This window comes from Haplochromis burtoni, unplaced genomic scaffold (genome assembly GCF_018398535.1).
Source record: "Haplochromis burtoni strain Fernald_Lab_line unplaced genomic scaffold, NCSU_Asbu1 Contig_100, whole genome shotgun sequence".
NCBI classification, from domain to species: domain Eukaryota; kingdom Metazoa; phylum Chordata; class Actinopteri; order Cichliformes; family Cichlidae; genus Haplochromis; species Haplochromis burtoni.
This window is the reverse complement of record NW_024582461.1, coordinates 776330-793506: the sequence shown is the minus strand read 5'-3', so window position 1 is coordinate 793506 and position 17177 is coordinate 776330. Positions and strand designations below refer to the sequence as shown.

Genomic DNA, 17177 nt, shown 5'->3' with positions numbered 1-17177 from the left:
CTTTGCCAAGAGAATCACTGCCAAGCTTTTTCACATACAACTTCATTAGACAATACCTTTTTTTTTTTTAGCACAAGCTGGCTAACAGATCACTCATTCATTGTGGTTGTGCTTAGGAGAGGAAAGGTGGCATGTCTTGATTTGATGCTTACTTCAGATAATCTGCTTAAAGTAATGTTTACATGAAAAGTACAAAACATTTCAACAGACTGATCAGCTGGAACATTTTTAGCTAAACAACTTGCAGTAGTTGACTAAAAAGACAAAGAGAAAAGCAGCACTTTGTGTCTCTCACGTATTTCTATAATTATTGTCCCACAGAGATAGGCATCTCTTAAAAAGTCTTTAAATGCCAATACAAAAACATGCAAAGTACACATCTCCACTCAATTTCTACAATTTTTTCAAGTCTGCTCAGTTTTCAGTTCATTAAAAAAATCATGTGCTGGTTGTTTGTTTTAAAAGTGTCATCAAAAATGTAAAAAAGAGACTACAAGCTCTGTGACTGGAACATAATGGTATTACATAAGAGGAGCTAAAGAAAACAACACTACATTCTTGCTGACGTACGTCCTGCACTTGATTTCTTCTACTATTTCCCAGCTGGTTTTCTAGGCGTGGCTTTAGGAAGTGGTGAAACACTTTACACAGCACAGAACAAAGGTGAGATATGTAATCAATTTGTACTCTTTCTTACAATATATGTGTCTAAAAGAAGTGAGTTTGAGGTTCAGGACATTTCTTCCTAGTGAAAACATCAAAGGATGAAAGATGATGAGAGTCATGAAACAATCTGAGAGATATATCGTGTTTCATACAAACTGCTAGCATCCACATGACCAACTCTTTATGTGAAGAATTAATATCACTTTCAAGGTTTTTTTTTCTGTTTTAAGATGCGTTGGAGTAATTTATTCTTTTTTTATTTTAAAATTTGTTCTTGGTTTACTTTATATTTTTCGGTTATTTACAAGGTTTATTTGCAGGTTAATGACTGCATAATTTTGTGTTTTGTTTTTGTTGTTTGCCTTTGTAAATCAGACAGAAAGAACTGCAGGGCAATTTTCTATCTTTGTTTATTCCTTGCCAAACTGGATAAATAAACCACAAAATGCAACTTTCAAGGTTTTGACCTTGGACTTCTTTTGCCTGCGTACAAAATATCACCACAGTGCAGCAGTGGTCATCCATCAAAAACCTGGCAATCACAAATTATTGTTTTTCAGAGGCTAAAGTGGTCTCTTAACCATCTAATAATATGTCAACTCTCCAATACAAAGTAATGAACAATGACACAGGACGTTCAGTGGATCAGGTGGAATTACAACTGACAATCAACTGTTTAGAAAAAACAATTTGATAATAAAAATCAATAAAGTGTTTTGTCAAAGTTTTATTTACATGTAACATACAGAAAGACTACAATGGATTTACTATATAATAAACAATTAAAAAGGGACAATAAGTGTGTCAAAAGAACAGCCAGCACCTGCGTCAACACAGACTGAAAAAAGATTTTTTATTTTACTATATTTGACTTGGAGAATTTTATTTCATATTGTCCAAACAAAAAGGAACACTGAATTTCAGTTTTGACAACTGGGAAAAATTCTTCAAATGAGAAAAAAAAAAAAAAATGAAGCTTCCCAGGTATATCAAGGATTATGAAACACTGAAATAACACAAAGCATTGTGGCATTTTTAGGGAACCATGGGTATATCCAGAGTAAGGTGGCATTGTATCAGTATCGGTTTGTGCGCAAATACGATTGCATTTAATTCATGTGGTTGAATTGTCACATCAATATTTTTCCCCTGACAAAATAATGATTTGGAATAAGTTTAAAAAAAAACAAACAAAAAAACCAACAAAAAAAAAAGCCCTCTACAAAAGAAGGAAAAATGTAATTTCAGATTTTTGCTGTCACAGGCCAGTTACTGTGATTTCCACAATTCCGAACTACAGAGAACAGCTTTAAGTTTCACAGGAAGCCACTGCTCAGATTGCAATGCTTAATTTAGCACCAAAATCAGACAAAAGAGCAGCTTTTGTCATCTAAGGTTTTTCTCTACACGTGAAAATGTGCCTTCTCTACAGCCAAGTGCTCCCACTGCATATTCAGCTGATTTTATTAGCAGTGAGATTCTGGAATTAGCGGTGCACATATAGATCTCACTGCAATATTTCTGAATTTAACTGCTGAAAACACTCAGAATTTACATTAAGAAAAGCTGCCGTATGTTATCAAACATAATGAAGACCAGAGAAAAATAACGCCACAAGTTTATTTCTGTACAAATAATCCAGATTTTGTATAAACTGTACAATCATTTAAACATGCTCAGACTAAAGAAAAAGTTGTCATAACATTGAATGACTATAAAAGAAATCTGAAAACCAGCAATGTAAATTCACTGTGCATATGTACAATTTATAAATTATATTAACTATGTCATTATTCCTACAACAGATTTTTTCTTCATTGACTGGTTTAGAGTAAGAGGTATAGTTTTTATGGATCACAGACTGGATTGATACCGTTAGGAACGTCTCTTTAGCTTCTCGTGACGCAGACACAGTGGAGCTCCACACCAAAAAGAAGCAGATTGTTGGCAGGCCATTTCAAGAAGTCACTTTTGCTTCAGACTAATGACTCATTCCAGCTCAGTGAAGCGAGCAAACATGGCTTTGCGGACTGCATCTTTGTAGGTGTCTGAAGGAGAGAGGGTGTAGTTGGTTCCTTTAGTGCCGAGTCCAGCTCCCTTTGTTCTTAACTGAGCCTGAGGAGGAAGTCCACAGAGTTGAGTACTTTCTAGAGCTGTATATAGTTACTGAGTCTGATGAACTATTACACCACAACTGTTACAAATACCTCAATTGGTGCTGTGATGCCCTGCTGGTTGCGGCCAAGACCTTTCCCCTCCTTCCAGCCCATTGCCTGCAACATCTTGTTCCCAATATTGTCACTGTTGAGGCCATCTTTAGTGGGCTGTTCATAGTTACTGTACATAAAAGAGCAGAATATCAAATAAAGCCAAGTTTAATGATAAAATAGACTGAAATCACTAGAGGAACGACATTTCACACAAATCAGTAAAATAAACAAAAATGACTGCTTACATGGCTGGCGCTGGTTGATTAAATTTCTTCTTTTTAGGCACAGGCGGTTCAGGGATGCCATATTTTTCTCTTCTCTCGGCTGCCCTGTCCCTATATTTCATCTATAGAAATATAGAAAAAGAAACAAATAAACACGGTATAATGTACAAAAACAATGTTTAAATGCATCCACATTGAAAAACAAAAGAATGACTCAGAAGTAAGTGGGTGATTCTATATTGAGCTGCACCTCAGTCTCTTTTCTCTCCAGCTCTTCCAGCTCTGCTTCACTCATTTTGGATCTGCGAAGAACTTCCAGGTTTTTCTATGACGAGACCAACGGAATAATGAGCTCTCTCCCTTTTTTTGGAAAATTTTCATTGTTAGTTCTGAAGATGACACATGTACTGTTACCTTGTGAAGGTCTGAGAGTTGCTGATGTCGGATTAGACTCTCTTTATTGGGAAACTGTCTCCTACACAGTAAGCATGCTAATTTTTTCCAGTCTGTCAGCTTGTCCTGGCTTATATCACCACCATCAGGTTCTGCTCCTCCCTCCTCAGGGTCACTGTCTCCACTGTAAGCAGCCACAAGGCCACACTAACCACACCAAGGATAACCATACATAAATATTAGCTTATTACTAAGGGTAACAGATTTTTGAATTCATGCAAAATCTGACATTATCATCTTCATACAGAAGTATAGCCAACTAAAATGAGAGATGCAGAAAATACTCACCTTTGAAGAGGTGACTGAGGTGGTTGATGGCTCTTCTTCAGGGGCCCTTAGCATCTCTGGGATGAGTCTGTCTAGACTTACCTGCTGGAAAAGGGAAGTGGAACCATTAAAGACATAGAAGCTTTACACATGCAGTCCCAGAACTTTGTTACGTATCGAAGCCTAATGAGATACCTTCTTTTCAAACAATGTGTATCCAGCATCAGCAGCTGCTGCCTCCTTTCTTTCTTCTTGACTAATAGGCTGAAAGCTACTTCTGAAGTTTTCCTTTTGCTTGTTGAGACTTTTAGCCCACCGTTCCATGTCCTTAGCAATCTGTAGGATTTTTAAAATATAGTAAAGTGCACAAAGAAACGAGTGAACTGAAAATGTGTGAAAGTTGTTTCAGGCATAATAAAAATGTTAATAAAAATGACTTTGAACACACCTGCTGAGCTGTCTTGCTTTTGGGCTTCTCTTTTTTCTCCTTGCCCTCTTTCGGTTCTTTGGTGCCTGTTGCTGCAGAACCACCTGTTTTGCCATCATTTTGTCCAGTGCCTGTGCTGGCAGGTACGTATGTCTGCTTCTCACTGTCCCAGTAAAGAAACTGCTGAGTCTGAGAATTGTAGTAATACTGAAAGTAGAAACGGCAATTTGCATGTTTAAAAAAAAAAAAAAAAAAGGAAGATCAATTACACATTATAAATGCACAGATCAGACAGAAAAACATGCAACTCACACAAGGTGGATGTGCACTACTTACCTGTGTATTTGGGTCATAGTAGAGGCCAGTCTGAGGATCGTAATAGTAGCCAGAAGACTCATCATATTGATAGGTGGATGTATCAGGAACAGCTGTGAATTAGCAAACACAACAGCATTAACAATGGTGGTAAAAATCTTTCTTGGCAAATTAGAAAAGACAGGGATAGAAATAAAGATGCAATCCAGATTTAACTGTTAACTAACACACAATTAATAAAATGAAAAGCTTTAAAGAATTAAGCATTAGCAATTATGTACAACATTAAACAATCTCAGATATCATGCCCTGCACATTTGGCTAGGTCTAAGGAATAACAGATTAACACAGTCCTTTTAAACTACAGGCTGGAGACTGAAGTTCTATCCAGGTTCTATACATAGAAACACTTCAACACACATGACAGTGACCTTGAGAAAACTGTCATGTTTCTATGCACGTCACAGTTCAGCAGTGTTGGTTTAAAGGGATCTTATGTGCTCATACCAATGTTGGTGTCCGCCGCCTGTTCAGAGGCTGTTAATGTCCCCGCAGTGGTAACAGTGGCAGCTGCTAAAGCAGCAGCTGGCAAAGAAGCAGCTTCAATTCCTGAAATGTGTCCAGCCTGGGGTTTTGCCTCCAACTGTTGGGCAAGTGGCAATGCCTACAATCAATAAACAGTTTATTTAAGATTATTTGGAGATTGTTGAATCAGTAATTTACACAGTATTATAAATTTATCTTATTACAGAATTATCAACCGTGTACATTACCTGCACAGCAGGCTGTGCAATTATATGGGGTTGGTAGACTTGTGCGTTCTGTGATATCACAACTCCAACTGCAGTTGGAACAATCTTTACACCCGGGGCAGCTGTAAGTTCAAAAACAAAAAAATGAAACAAAACTCAAGATCATGATGCAAACAAAGTCCAATTATTATATTTTTCAAAGTTTACAGAAAATCTCTGAGCATTTTTTCTAGAAACAGTAACTTAGCATTTGTTGCGCTTCTCTGAGGATGCACATACATAAATCCAAGCAAAGGGTCACAGTGGCTTGCAAAGCAGCTGCTGTGCACGCATTCAAAATCTTAACTACTTGTTAATGCCAAAATGCCTATTAGAATACAGACAAAAATGATGGAAACAACCACATTAAACATATCAGCTTAACTGAAGCTCATAAAACTATAAATTCAGTGTGAACAAATGTTAGAACAGCTTGTAGTCTTGTCTAATCACAACCACATAAAGAAAAAAAATTGGAGACACTAATTTTCAAATGTTAAAATGATACAGTGAACAATTAGCTACAGAACCAATATTTTAAACAGAGTTTAGAAGTTCTTTACCTCCTAGAATTCCATTTCCCTGAGAGGTGCTGATTGCTGCTCCTTGCTGGTAGTATGTCTGATAATCCTGGAAAAAAAAAAAAAAAAAAAGGAAGAAGAAAAAGTGTTTGTACATTTATAATGTCATTATATTAGATACACCCGCACGTTTTCTCTGAATGGCTGTAGAGTTACACAGCTGCCACTGAATGATGATACAGAGCTGTATCTCACTGATACTGAGAAGTCGGAAATTACCTTCTAGGTCTTGGTAATGTAACCATAATTTTCTTCTTACTAACCTGGGACATGGGAGTATAACCTTCCTGTAGGTAGCTGTACTCTGACATTCCCTCTGAGCTCTGCTGTGGCTGAAAAGGAAAACACCAATTACAACTCTGTGATATCAAAAATGGAAGGTGATAGACAGAAAAAGGACCTACCTGACTTGAGGACCACTGGGCTGCAGCAATAGCTGTGCTGGCCACAGAGAAGGCACTGACACGATTTCCATCAGGGAGTAAAAGGTCCCTAAAAAAGAAAAGGGAAAAAAATGATATTCACCTGAGTGAAGCTCAATCTTTCTTTATATTGTGAATCAAGACAGGCAACTTGAGGAACCAGGAAAAGGTTAGCCTAAGGCTAACATTTAAAGGGTTAAGAGCATAGATGGAGTTAAACCACAGAGCCTCGCTGCTTTTAACCACAGCAACTTGTGGTGGCACAAACTAGACTTCTAATAATCACTTTCAACTCTCTAGTAAAGTCTTCCAATGTGGTGAAATCTTTTTATGACAGTCTTGAGTTGCTAAAACAACTCGAGGGAATGCAAACTTGAATATGTAAGACCAAAATCATGTCAACAATTATGCGAGCAGATGGGGCTTTGTTGCATTTGCTACATCGACCTTGATGGCTAACGTTTCTTTAGTGACACCAGTTATTTAGAAAGCATCCCAGAAAAAGCCATACTGAGGCCATTCCTACATTTAAAAAAGAAAAAACAAAACAAGTGAGGACTACTTACTTTCTAGCACTCTTGGCATAATCCACCCCAATTGTTTTTCCATCTAGTTTTAAGGGAGGCTGCAGTCCTTGAAGGATTGTTAGCAGCTGAGATGCTTCCTGTTAAAATGATTGATAATATGTTAAGTTATATACAAAACTTTTTTCAAAGGGAAAGCTTTTTCCATCTGTACATATTAAAGAATTACCAGAGGTGAAGACAGCTGCACAAAGGCAAAGCCTCTGTTCTGGCCCGTTTGCTTGTCCTTAATAAGACGAATGTTGTTGGATGATAGATTGGCATATGGTGCCAGGGCAGTCATGATGGCTTCCACTGTGGTCATAGGAGCAATATTTCTAAGGATGATTGCTGATGGGACAAAAGACGATATTTAGGGAAAGAATACTATAAATAGAGATATTTTGCTTCGAAACTAAGCAAATGAAACTGCTTCAGTAATGAAGAAACTCTTACTATCGCCATAGAAATCTCCGCTGGGTTGAGTTTCAGGAACTCCAGTGTTATTGGTCGCTTCACTTTCTGTTGAGAGAAAGACAGAAGTAAGAAGTGCATTAACACAACCTCCAGAAGTGAGAGACTGCAACCAAAAAAAAAAAAAAAGGTATAAAATGGTGTATTAAAAAAAAATAAAAATAAAATAATAATAATAATTCTCTTTAAAAGATAGTGTTGACACTATGTGCCCATTTCATGAACTACACTGTCTGTTGTGTTTCACGTTTTCTTTTATATTATTCAGGCCAATTAGCACTGATACACCTTACTAGACAGAGTGACATTCCTTAAAAATCCACATCATCTCACAGCTACAGAAACAAACTTGGTGTTGCATCCCAGCCCTGTGGACTCAGGCTGCTCAGATGTCTGCAGTCAGTGGCCTCTTGTTGATTTAACTACTTACCAGCTTTGGCTGCTCCACACCTGAAGCACTTCAGCCTCCTCCGGAAATTGTACAGGCCACACTGCAAGTAACCGTTCACATCATTTTGATTATACACCTACTAAAGCCCTGAACAGTGCTGCCTCAGAGAACAGGCAACTATATTGGTACTGCATACCATACTTACCTAAGACACAACCTAACCTTTACCACTTATCCAAATGTAGGTGTACAACAAAATAAGATGACAGGATTGCAAAATTTGATGCTTACAGGCCTATCTCAAGTGTGTGCAGTGTTCTTTAGAAGAAAATGTTGGATAATGAGACCATGAAACCGAGACATTAACTTACTGTGCTGCAGAGCCAGTCTTCATACTTGTTTCTGGGGTGACTGTAGTGCATGTCTATGGTTTTTCCTTGGATGGTCAGGCGTTTCTGAAAGAGGAGAACAAAATCATCCAAGTGTTCATGGAGGGAACTCGTCTCATCAAAAGAGCAAGCAGTTTTGGAAGGGAGAGGGGACGGGGGAGAGGGACCCCCAACAGATAGCCTTTGAGTTACAGACAGGCACATGACGTGTATGTGAGCATGATGTAAAGAGGGTTCTTTTGGTGTTTGGGACCCGAGTGCCCAGGCTGAGCTGGAGCAAAGTGTACAATGTGACCCTAACAGACTTTCCTGACTGCTTTCCAAAGAAAAAAAAATGTATGGGCTTCTCAAAAAACAAAACAGAAGAAAATTCTGTTAAAAAGATTAAGAAAATACAAAAATAACAATTCCCAGTATTTAGGGTAAGCTTGCAAAGAAAAAAAAAGAAAAAAAAGAATGGGGTTACACTGAAATCTGAAAATAACTAATATAGCCATGATCTGCAAGGCAAAGATGGTGTGTTCATCAAATCTAAATGCAGATTTTTAAAGAGATCACTTAACAAAACCAGAAATTTTTCTTGAAGCTTATTACCCAGTACAATTAACTATAAAAATATATTAAAATATGACATTGTAAATAATAATATAATCATCTCTATATTTGCTCTATTGTATTCAGTTTGTTTTTTCCAGTTTTTTTTTCTCTATACAGTTTCCACACTACGTATTCAATACATTCTGGTTGCCTTTTGGGTTATTTTTCCAGATCCCCAAGATTAAAACTAGACTTGGCGATTGTGAAGCAACCTGATTGGTCTCCATCCATCGTGTAGCATCTTGCAAGTGATAAAAGTCCACGAAGGCGAAACCACGGCTTATACCTAGAGACAGCATTCAAATATAGACGGGAGGCGTGTTAGTTAAGAGTCCAAGGGCATATTATTCAAACTCTTCCACAAACTGCTTCCCGACCCAGGGCCAGATTGGTACACAATAGCCCACTCCTTAGGAGTTTTACCATAGCAAGTAATCCTGCAGAATACAACTGTTTGAACCACACTCAACATCAACATGAGTCTGCCAGCTGACTTACTCATAGCAATCAATGCTGCTCTTACTTACCTTAAATTGCTCCACAGTGTACAAGATAAGCCTTGAATCAATATTCTTACAACCTTTTCAAGTACTTTGATATAGTCATCTCCTAACTTCTATGGGAAAATGGGTCTGAATGGAAGCAGATTGGCTCTATGGTCAAAGACTTGGGGAAGCTCGGAGTCCGTCACATGACTGGTTCTCACCTGTTCTCTTTTTCATCAGCCTGACATCCACTGGCTGGGGTCCCTCAAGTTGGTCAATGGCAAAACGAATCTAAATAACAACATGCAGAGGCTGCTTAACATCATAATTCAATCATTCATTCATTAATACATTTAGAAAGGTACTTGCACAATAAAAACAAAGAAAAGGAACAAAAGGGTGCACACGACCAGTGCAACTGAATACTTACATCATCCTCAGTGACATGAGGAGACAGACCCCCCAGCATGATGGTCTTGCTCTTCTTCTCGTCCCCTGGTTCCCTTCGATAGTCCTGCTCTTGGTAGTCACCATCTGAGTGATAACCATCTTCTGATCTATCACTGTTACGACGCTTCCTCTCCCTTTGCTTTAACACAAAACAACAACAGCTGCTAAGTGTCATTGGACAATTGTTTTTTCAAATGCAGCATTAAAACCCAAGTGCTATTAGGACAAGCACCTCTGGGCTTTCTCGTGATCCTCTGCGATCTCCTTCATAACGATCACCACGTCTCTCGTCACCCCAGCGGCGCATGTTGTGTTCACCACGTTCTTGGTCTCGCTCACGTCTGTCGCGCCACTCAGACTCATCACGGCACTGGTCAGAACCATATCTACCGCTACGTTCTGTTCGACTAATCCTATTCAGAAGGACATTACAAAAAATAAAATAAAATAAGTCAAACAGGAGCACAACTAATACTGCAATAAACAAACCAACTTAGCACACCTTAGTGTTCAACATGTATAACATTTCAATCACTTTGTTACCATTTTAGTTTTATCATGACTCCAGCCTTGAACAATGCATTGTCATACTCCATTGTCAATCTCAGTTAATCTTAACACTGTCATGCCAAAAAACCAAAAAACTGCTGGAATTCAAACTGCTGTAAGTGACTTGTTGGCCGATAGTCTGTCAAACATATCTGAAACACCTCTAACGTGAATGATGACATTTTTTTGCACTGGAAAAACGATTCTTGTGACCTGATTGAAGCAGTTTTTGGCCAGGTGAAATTTATAAATCCTTTATTCATGTGCATGAAAAATGTCAGATTTTCAATCGCTGTGACATGTTTTTTTTCTTTTAAGCTGTATTTTTATTTTTATTTTTTTAAAGGAAAGATTGTAGCTTCTACCTTCTGACAGGAATATGTCTGCCGGAGAGGGCACCAGAAATTGCAACAAATGTAACATATCAGTTCTTTAAAGATACTTTAAAGTGGCTGAAAGTGACTTAATTGATTGCAATGTAGAAAAAAAGCACGTACAATACACCAATATAGGCAAGAAATGTTACTCATATTAAAAAAAAAAATCCACAACAACAAAAACAACCCCCCAAAACAACAACACTGGCAATCACTCATTGGCAGATAATCACTTTTACATTCTTGTATTGTCCTAACTTTTTATTCGAATTACGTAACACGTTTTACGAGAGAATTTGATGGTAATAAAACTGTTTACCTGTAGTATTAACGAAAACAAATTTAGCCTTTTTTTATTTTTTGGTTTAAAAAGAAATTCCATGTAAGGGTTTACATATCTGGAAAAGCTGGTAGAAATCACCGCTACTTTTGTCTGCCATTTCAGTTTAAACACAACTTTTGAATATTATTTGGTTAAACATATCCCCGAAACTCGGAACATGTATCAGAAACGGGAAAAACACAGGATTCCCACTATGATAAGCCACACCTACCATGGTGAGCTGAACTGGCATTTAACGTTGCTACTCACCTTTTGTCAGCCCCCATATTTCTTACAGCTTCCGCACTCACACGACCTCTAGAAAACAGAAATAAAAACGTTAAAAATATACGTAGCGGTTTTACTCGTTTACACATAACAATTCCCCGTGTAGTCGAGTGAACTCGTTTGGCGTGAGAGAAACAAAAACCAAAGCCCTCCTTTTTCTTCATTCTATAATATGGAGCTAGACGTCATCAAACGGACGTCTCTTAAGCCAAAATCAACGGTGCTAACAAGAGACCGCGAAAGCTTTAGTTTCAACTCTGAACGTGAAGCAACTTACCAGTGTAAGCTTTTATGATGGGGTTTTTTTTCACCCGCACTATTATTTTTTCAAAACGGTAATAGAAAAATTGCGGAGAAGAAAATTCATCTCACGTCCAAAGACTTATCTGCGATGGCACCTTCTTTATCCCAAGATGCATTGGTGTTACCCGGTGCATTATGGGTAATGGAAAAGTCAGCCCCGAGTTTGCCTTACAGGCATGGAGTGGTCTCTCAGCCTGGTTGTTTTCCTCACTCTTCCGTAGTTAGTTGTTAAGACTTACTGGGGTTACATGTTGTTATAATTATCATAACAAACAAAACAAAACATAAAACCGCAACAAAGCGTATATATACGTTTATTGGTATTTAAATATAGAGCATGGTTAGTTTTTTTCGTTTTCTTGAAATTAACAAATCATTGGCAAAGAAGACTTTAAAGTAGTAGCTAATTAAGGTTTAAACGTTTGAGTGGAAAAATGGTGGATAAGATAAATTAACCTATACAAGCTAGGATGAAGCAGCATGATGGCACTGTTGTTAGAACTCTTGTCTCATAATAAGAAAGTCCTGGGTTTCTAAAGTCCTTCTTTGTGGAGTTTGTCTTCTCCATAAATTGTGTATCCTCTCACAGTAAATGTGCGTTGCTACTTTTATTTTCTTAAAACGTTTGGTGGTTTAGTGAGTGCTCAGTTGGGTAGAAAAGCCTGGACGGACAACAAAGGGATATAGCGTAGTGCTGCCTGTGAGGGAAAACCCAGGACAAAATTATCACAGCTCGCAGATTTCCGCCATTTCATTGGCTGTTTACGTTACATTTTCGTAATAGCAGTATATGGATGCGTTCTGAAAGCGCTTAATCCCGCTGCTGTTAGAATTTCCCTGGAGGCTTTTCATGGAATTGAAAATTGTTAATGTTCTACTGGACACATAATTAAATTACCGTCATGCTATAACCACGTTTTTTATTTTTAACACACGCTATTAATAATTCAATTCAACCAGAATGCACATTACTCTTTATGCAAGTATTATTTATTATTCATAAAACATTTGTTACACATTAATGCCATTGCAATGAATTCTTCTAACTGTACCAAAACCTGCATACAATAGCAATCTGACCCATTTAATATGTTGTTTCATGTCAAGCTCTAGTCTATATACACTACAAGTTTGTATAAACATTGTGTGTCTGTCTGATTACATAATAGTCATAACTAGACCCATCTTCAACATAGCAACATAACTGTTGAAAAAAAAGTTAAGTTCAGCTACAATGTTATTTAAGGTAATTTATTACAGTAGTTAAATTCAGAAACATCACCAAACACTTTGCTGTACAAGGAGGCCCTTATTAAATGTAAGTACACAATAATAGTTCATCTTGGCACAAGCAAATGTTCCTCTTTTGATACAGCTTTCATTTGGAAGTGACACTGTACACAACACAGATGGTCAAACTGCAGTGATACAAAATTTATAAATCATAATTGTGCTCCAGACTTACTTTAAACCAATACTAGTGGAGCTTAGTTTTGTTTTGTAATAGAATATAATGATGCTTGAATCAATGGTAGCCAAGTTAGACACACATCTTCTGTACAAATGCGTCATGAGATAAAATAACACAAAATCCAGCCATATAATATATTTTTAAAAAAAAGAAAAAAAAAAAGGTCCACATCGTCCAAAAATAGGAGGGTGGAGTCCATCACACTTAGTCCAAAACTTCAGGGTGAGAGATGGCAGGTAGGTTGGGGGTGTTATGAGTTTCAATGGCCACTTCTAGGTCAGGGTTTCTCCTTTTGTCACCTACAATAAGAGACATGTTTATGTAACGGGTATGGTTACTTGACAAAAAGACAAAGTCAAACAAAGAAATAAAGGCACTTTACATCCAGTTAACTTACCCTTGCCTCAATGTATTCAATCCTCCTCTCCAGCGCTGTCAGCTTCTCGTTGAGTGTGGCCAAACGAGATCGACACGACATGTCTGATGGAGAATTAAAAAACAAACAAACAAACTAGAACGTTTAGAGGTTACCACGACGAAGCATGACATTGTCATCAATTTTCCAATAGCTGCTTAACAAAGATGCACACCGTCATTTTGGGTTAAAAAGGTTTAAAGGGCACATCCGCATACATATTGCCCGACAACACTAGCATTAGCGGTTACGGCAGCCTGCTAATGCTTTCCTATCGTCTGTCGAATTTGGTATATTAATAAATTCATTAATACGACCGACTCTTAAAGGACAGCTAGTTGGAGCAAAATGTAAACCGATTCCTCTTCAAAATGTCACAATCCTCCTCCAAAACAAAAACAAGCTAACAGCCGCGCTAACTGCTAGCTGGGAGTGGCCATTGAAAACATCAACATCAATGCTAACAGCTGGCTGAACTAGCTAACTTCAGCTAGTTTGTTAAAAGCTTACCAAACGAGTTAAGAAAGTCGGCGATCTTCTTGATGCTGCTCGTAATTACTTCTATGTACTCTCGATTCGCCCAGTCTTGGTGAATCTCTCTTTGCACTGGATCTTCCTGGCCAGCCATGTTGGACGAGTTGCAGTATCCCTCTGCTTTCACCCAGGAAGTACCGGAAAGTGTTGCGTCGATGTGAAAATATTATACAACACTTTTTTCCCCCATGAAGATTCTATTTACCGAAATTTCCTAAGTTTCCTGCATACATTTCTGAAGGATATTTGTGTGTATTTTATAGAAATGAACACAACACAATTTTTCTTTCGGTTGCTACCTTTAGGGGTCGCCACAGCGGGTCACTTCCATCTCACTCTATCCCTAACATCCTTTTCTGTCACACCAACCCTTTGTATATCCTCCTTCGCTTCATCCGTGAAGCTCCTCTGAGGATTTCATCTTCTCCTCCTGCCTGGCAGTTTCATATTCAACATCATTTGTTTGATATATCCACTATGTGTCCTCTGAACATGTCAATAGCACCTCAGAGTTGCTTTTCTAACGTTTCCTCTAAACTGCTGAAACTGAGCTGTTCCTATGATGGTACTTATTTCTAATCCAGCTCATCACTCCCAATGAAAATCTTAGCATCTTCAAGTCTGCCACCTTCAGCTCTGCCTCCTTTTGTTTTTGGAGTTCCACCATGTCCAAACTATACTAGGTCTCAATACTGTCTTGTAGTGAGAACTTTCCTTTCACTTTTGTTGCTATTTTTTGGTCACAATTCATCCCTGACATTCATCTCTACTCACTCCACCCTGCTTGCACTCTCTTCTTCACCTCTCTCGTGCACTGTCCATAGTTTTGGATGGTTGAACCCAGGTATTAAAACTCATCCACCTTCACTACCTCTCATTGCATCTTCAGTCTTACACCTGTTTTCATCTCATTCTGTCTTGCTTCTACTTTTATTCCTCTTCTCTCAAGCGCATACCTCTCCCTGCTCCCTACTGTCACTACAGAGCACAATGCCTCATCTCAACATCGCAGTCCACAAAGACTCCTGCCTGATGTAAACCATCTACCTGTCCATTACCATTGCAAATAAGAAATGAGCACAACACAAGTATTATAATAACATTTATTTCTTCTTTTAAGTCAAGGAAGTGAAAATATTTGCGATCTTATTAAAGACATTCACAATGGTCGTCAAACTTTTACATTTTTATCAGAAACCCCTCCACAAAAACATTTAAAGGAGTGTCGTCATTGAGTTAAAAGGCTGAACAATCCAGTAGTGGATGTCATTTAAAATATCACAAACAAACCCAGGCCTGCTACAACATTTTTGGAACTTGAGATCTGAAAGCATGACAAATTATCCTAATATGTGTATGTGCTGACTGATCTTTCTGAACGGTTATGTTTTAAATCACCCATAAAATTTCCCAGCACACTTTATTTGAGTCTCTTAAGTAGCTCTTTAATATCTGCCTTGATGTCACTTGTCAGGAAATTTCTGCTGTAGCGCTTGTAGGGTTCCCCATCAGGACCAACCAGGAACTTCTCAAAGTTCCAGGATACGTCATTCCTACACACTGGACTCCAAATGATGTACTTTGGATCATTCATGAGACCCAGGGCATCATCGCAGGGGAATGGAAGTTTTTCCTTCAGATAGACAAACAAGGGGTGGGCATCCTTTCCGTTCACATCCACCTTCTCGAGGAGCTGGAACTTTGGTTCAAAGCCATTCCCTGGACGGACATACTTCAGAGATCTTAGGATTTCATCGTTCTTGCAGTTCTCCTGTTGCACCAAAACACAAGCACTGTTAGATGTAGACATTAAAGTGGGGTTTCAATTAAACAAGCTAAATAAGAGGAATTGTAGAGTACTTAGGTGCACTATAGAGGCAGGTGTATTTGTATTTGAGATTTATTCGCTAATTTATACTTTGTATTGTATTTTTCTGGTTCATGACATTTTAGCAGTAAATAATCGTGCTTATGAACCTGATAAATGTATCCGACAGATATGGTATTTGGACAGATTCATATTTACCATAGAACATCTTTGAAAATTTAGGATATTAGAAAATAATGCGCTGTATTATATATAAAAATCAATATTGTTAACAGCATTGTCATACCAGGAGCTTATAAATATTATAAATATGCAAGCTAAAATGTTGCTTTGACACTGATAATTTGCTAATATTTTAGTAACAATCAGAATACTTTTAATAAGACACTTCATGTAATATATTACTTTTTTTAAATATGACACTTCACATGTATTTGAACACTTACGGCCCACTTTAGTTGAAGTAAAAGATTCCTAAAGTTAAAACTGTTTCATTTCAGACTGATAACACACACGCATGTCTGTAAACCTGTGTTACTAAAATACGGACGGCTCGTAGGTAATATTTCTCACATGTCAAGAATAAGGAAGCTAGGCCTGGATTTGGCTAGTCCGGAGTTTCGGTCACCTCATAAACATTACTCTCTCTCTCAAGTAAAAAACAAACACGCTTTGTACCTGATGTCCAAACTGATTGCAGGGTACACCCAAAATAACGAGACCTTCGGCGGAGTAGCGAGAATGAAGCTCGTTCATTTGAGTGTAGTCCCTGGTTGTCGTTCCTCAGAGAGACGCCACATTTTCAATAAGTACAACTTTGTCCTTTAGTGCAGAGAAACGGAGAGTTTCTCCAGACAACAGCTTAGCTGTCAGGTCGTAAAACCTTTTCAAATGGCCAGCCATTGTTAAAAAATCCAGATGATTTAGACTTCTGAAACCGTGAACTCGGATTAAAAAGCTTTTCCTTATCACGTTTCAAATGCGCTCCAAGTCCAGCCCTCGCTTTTATTCTTAGGGCGGGACAAGTAGCTTATCTAACAACACCCCTCAGTGCAAATGCAAATTATTATTATTATTATTTGTATTAGTAGTATTATTTTATTATCGTTTTGCAGAAAGACGTAAAGCATTTAATTTTCACCTGCTATCGAAATCTCTCTCTATTTGTTTTAAATGTATTTCTTTATAGATACCGATCTATAAAGATAAAGTTGCACAATAATTTAACAAATGTGGTAATCCAGTATGGTAATTATCATTGTTTCTAACCATTTGAGGAAGTCACTGACGTCTAAATCGCCAATCAAAATAAGTAAAGAAAAATGACATAATAGTTTTTACTTAGCAAATATTTATTAAATGACCACTGCCAATTTTGATATTGG

The 17177-nt window shown here is 37.8% G+C and overlaps 3 protein-coding genes across 4 annotated transcripts; all 3 read right to left on the bottom strand.

The window, feature by feature from the left end:
- Nucleotides 1-1596: 1596 nt before the first annotated feature.
- LOC102292064 (RNA-binding protein 5-B) lies at nucleotides 1597-11673 on the bottom strand. 2 transcript variants are annotated; one of them, XM_005927474.3, is made up of 25 exons: nucleotides 11519-11673; nucleotides 11224-11271; nucleotides 9938-10118; nucleotides 9686-9844; nucleotides 9477-9546; nucleotides 8983-9056; nucleotides 8156-8239; nucleotides 7824-7884; nucleotides 7376-7441; nucleotides 7110-7270; nucleotides 6923-7020; nucleotides 6339-6426; nucleotides 6198-6266; nucleotides 5917-5983; nucleotides 5336-5436; nucleotides 5070-5226; nucleotides 4584-4675; nucleotides 4269-4454; nucleotides 4016-4156; nucleotides 3842-3925; nucleotides 3515-3700; nucleotides 3351-3425; nucleotides 3122-3222; nucleotides 2874-3003; nucleotides 1597-2781 (listed from the first exon to the last, which is right to left on the bottom strand). In XM_005927474.3, exons 2-25 carry the CDS (start codon nucleotides 11238-11240, stop codon nucleotides 2656-2658), a joined length of 2574 nt encoding a protein of 857 aa, XP_005927536.2. In that variant the 5' UTR covers nucleotides 11241-11271; nucleotides 11519-11673; the 3' UTR covers nucleotides 1597-2655. The 2 variants fall into 2 exon arrangements, with proteins under 2 accessions (XP_005927536.2, XP_042078986.1); XM_042223052.1 differs by having other exon boundaries at nucleotides 5070-5205.
- Nucleotides 11674-12512: 839 nt separating this feature from the next.
- Nucleotides 12513-14238, bottom strand: brk1 (BRICK1 subunit of SCAR/WAVE actin nucleating complex). Its single transcript, XM_005927476.3, has 3 exons — nucleotides 13941-14238; nucleotides 13413-13495; nucleotides 12513-13314 (listed from the first exon to the last, which is right to left on the bottom strand). The coding sequence occupies exons 1-3, from the start codon at nucleotides 14056-14058 to the stop codon at nucleotides 13288-13290; spliced, it is 228 nt and encodes a 75-aa protein (XP_005927538.1). The 5' UTR covers nucleotides 14059-14238; the 3' UTR covers nucleotides 12513-13287.
- Nucleotides 14239-15053: 815 nt separating this feature from the next.
- Nucleotides 15054-16834, bottom strand: gpx1a (glutathione peroxidase 1a; the record flags this gene model as incomplete). Its single annotated transcript, XM_014335213.1, is given in 2 exon segments — nucleotides 15054-15735; nucleotides 16471-16834. Coding segments are annotated over 2 exon segments (576 nt in total). The 3' UTR covers nucleotides 15054-15384.
- Nucleotides 16835-17177: the final 343 nt, after the last annotated feature.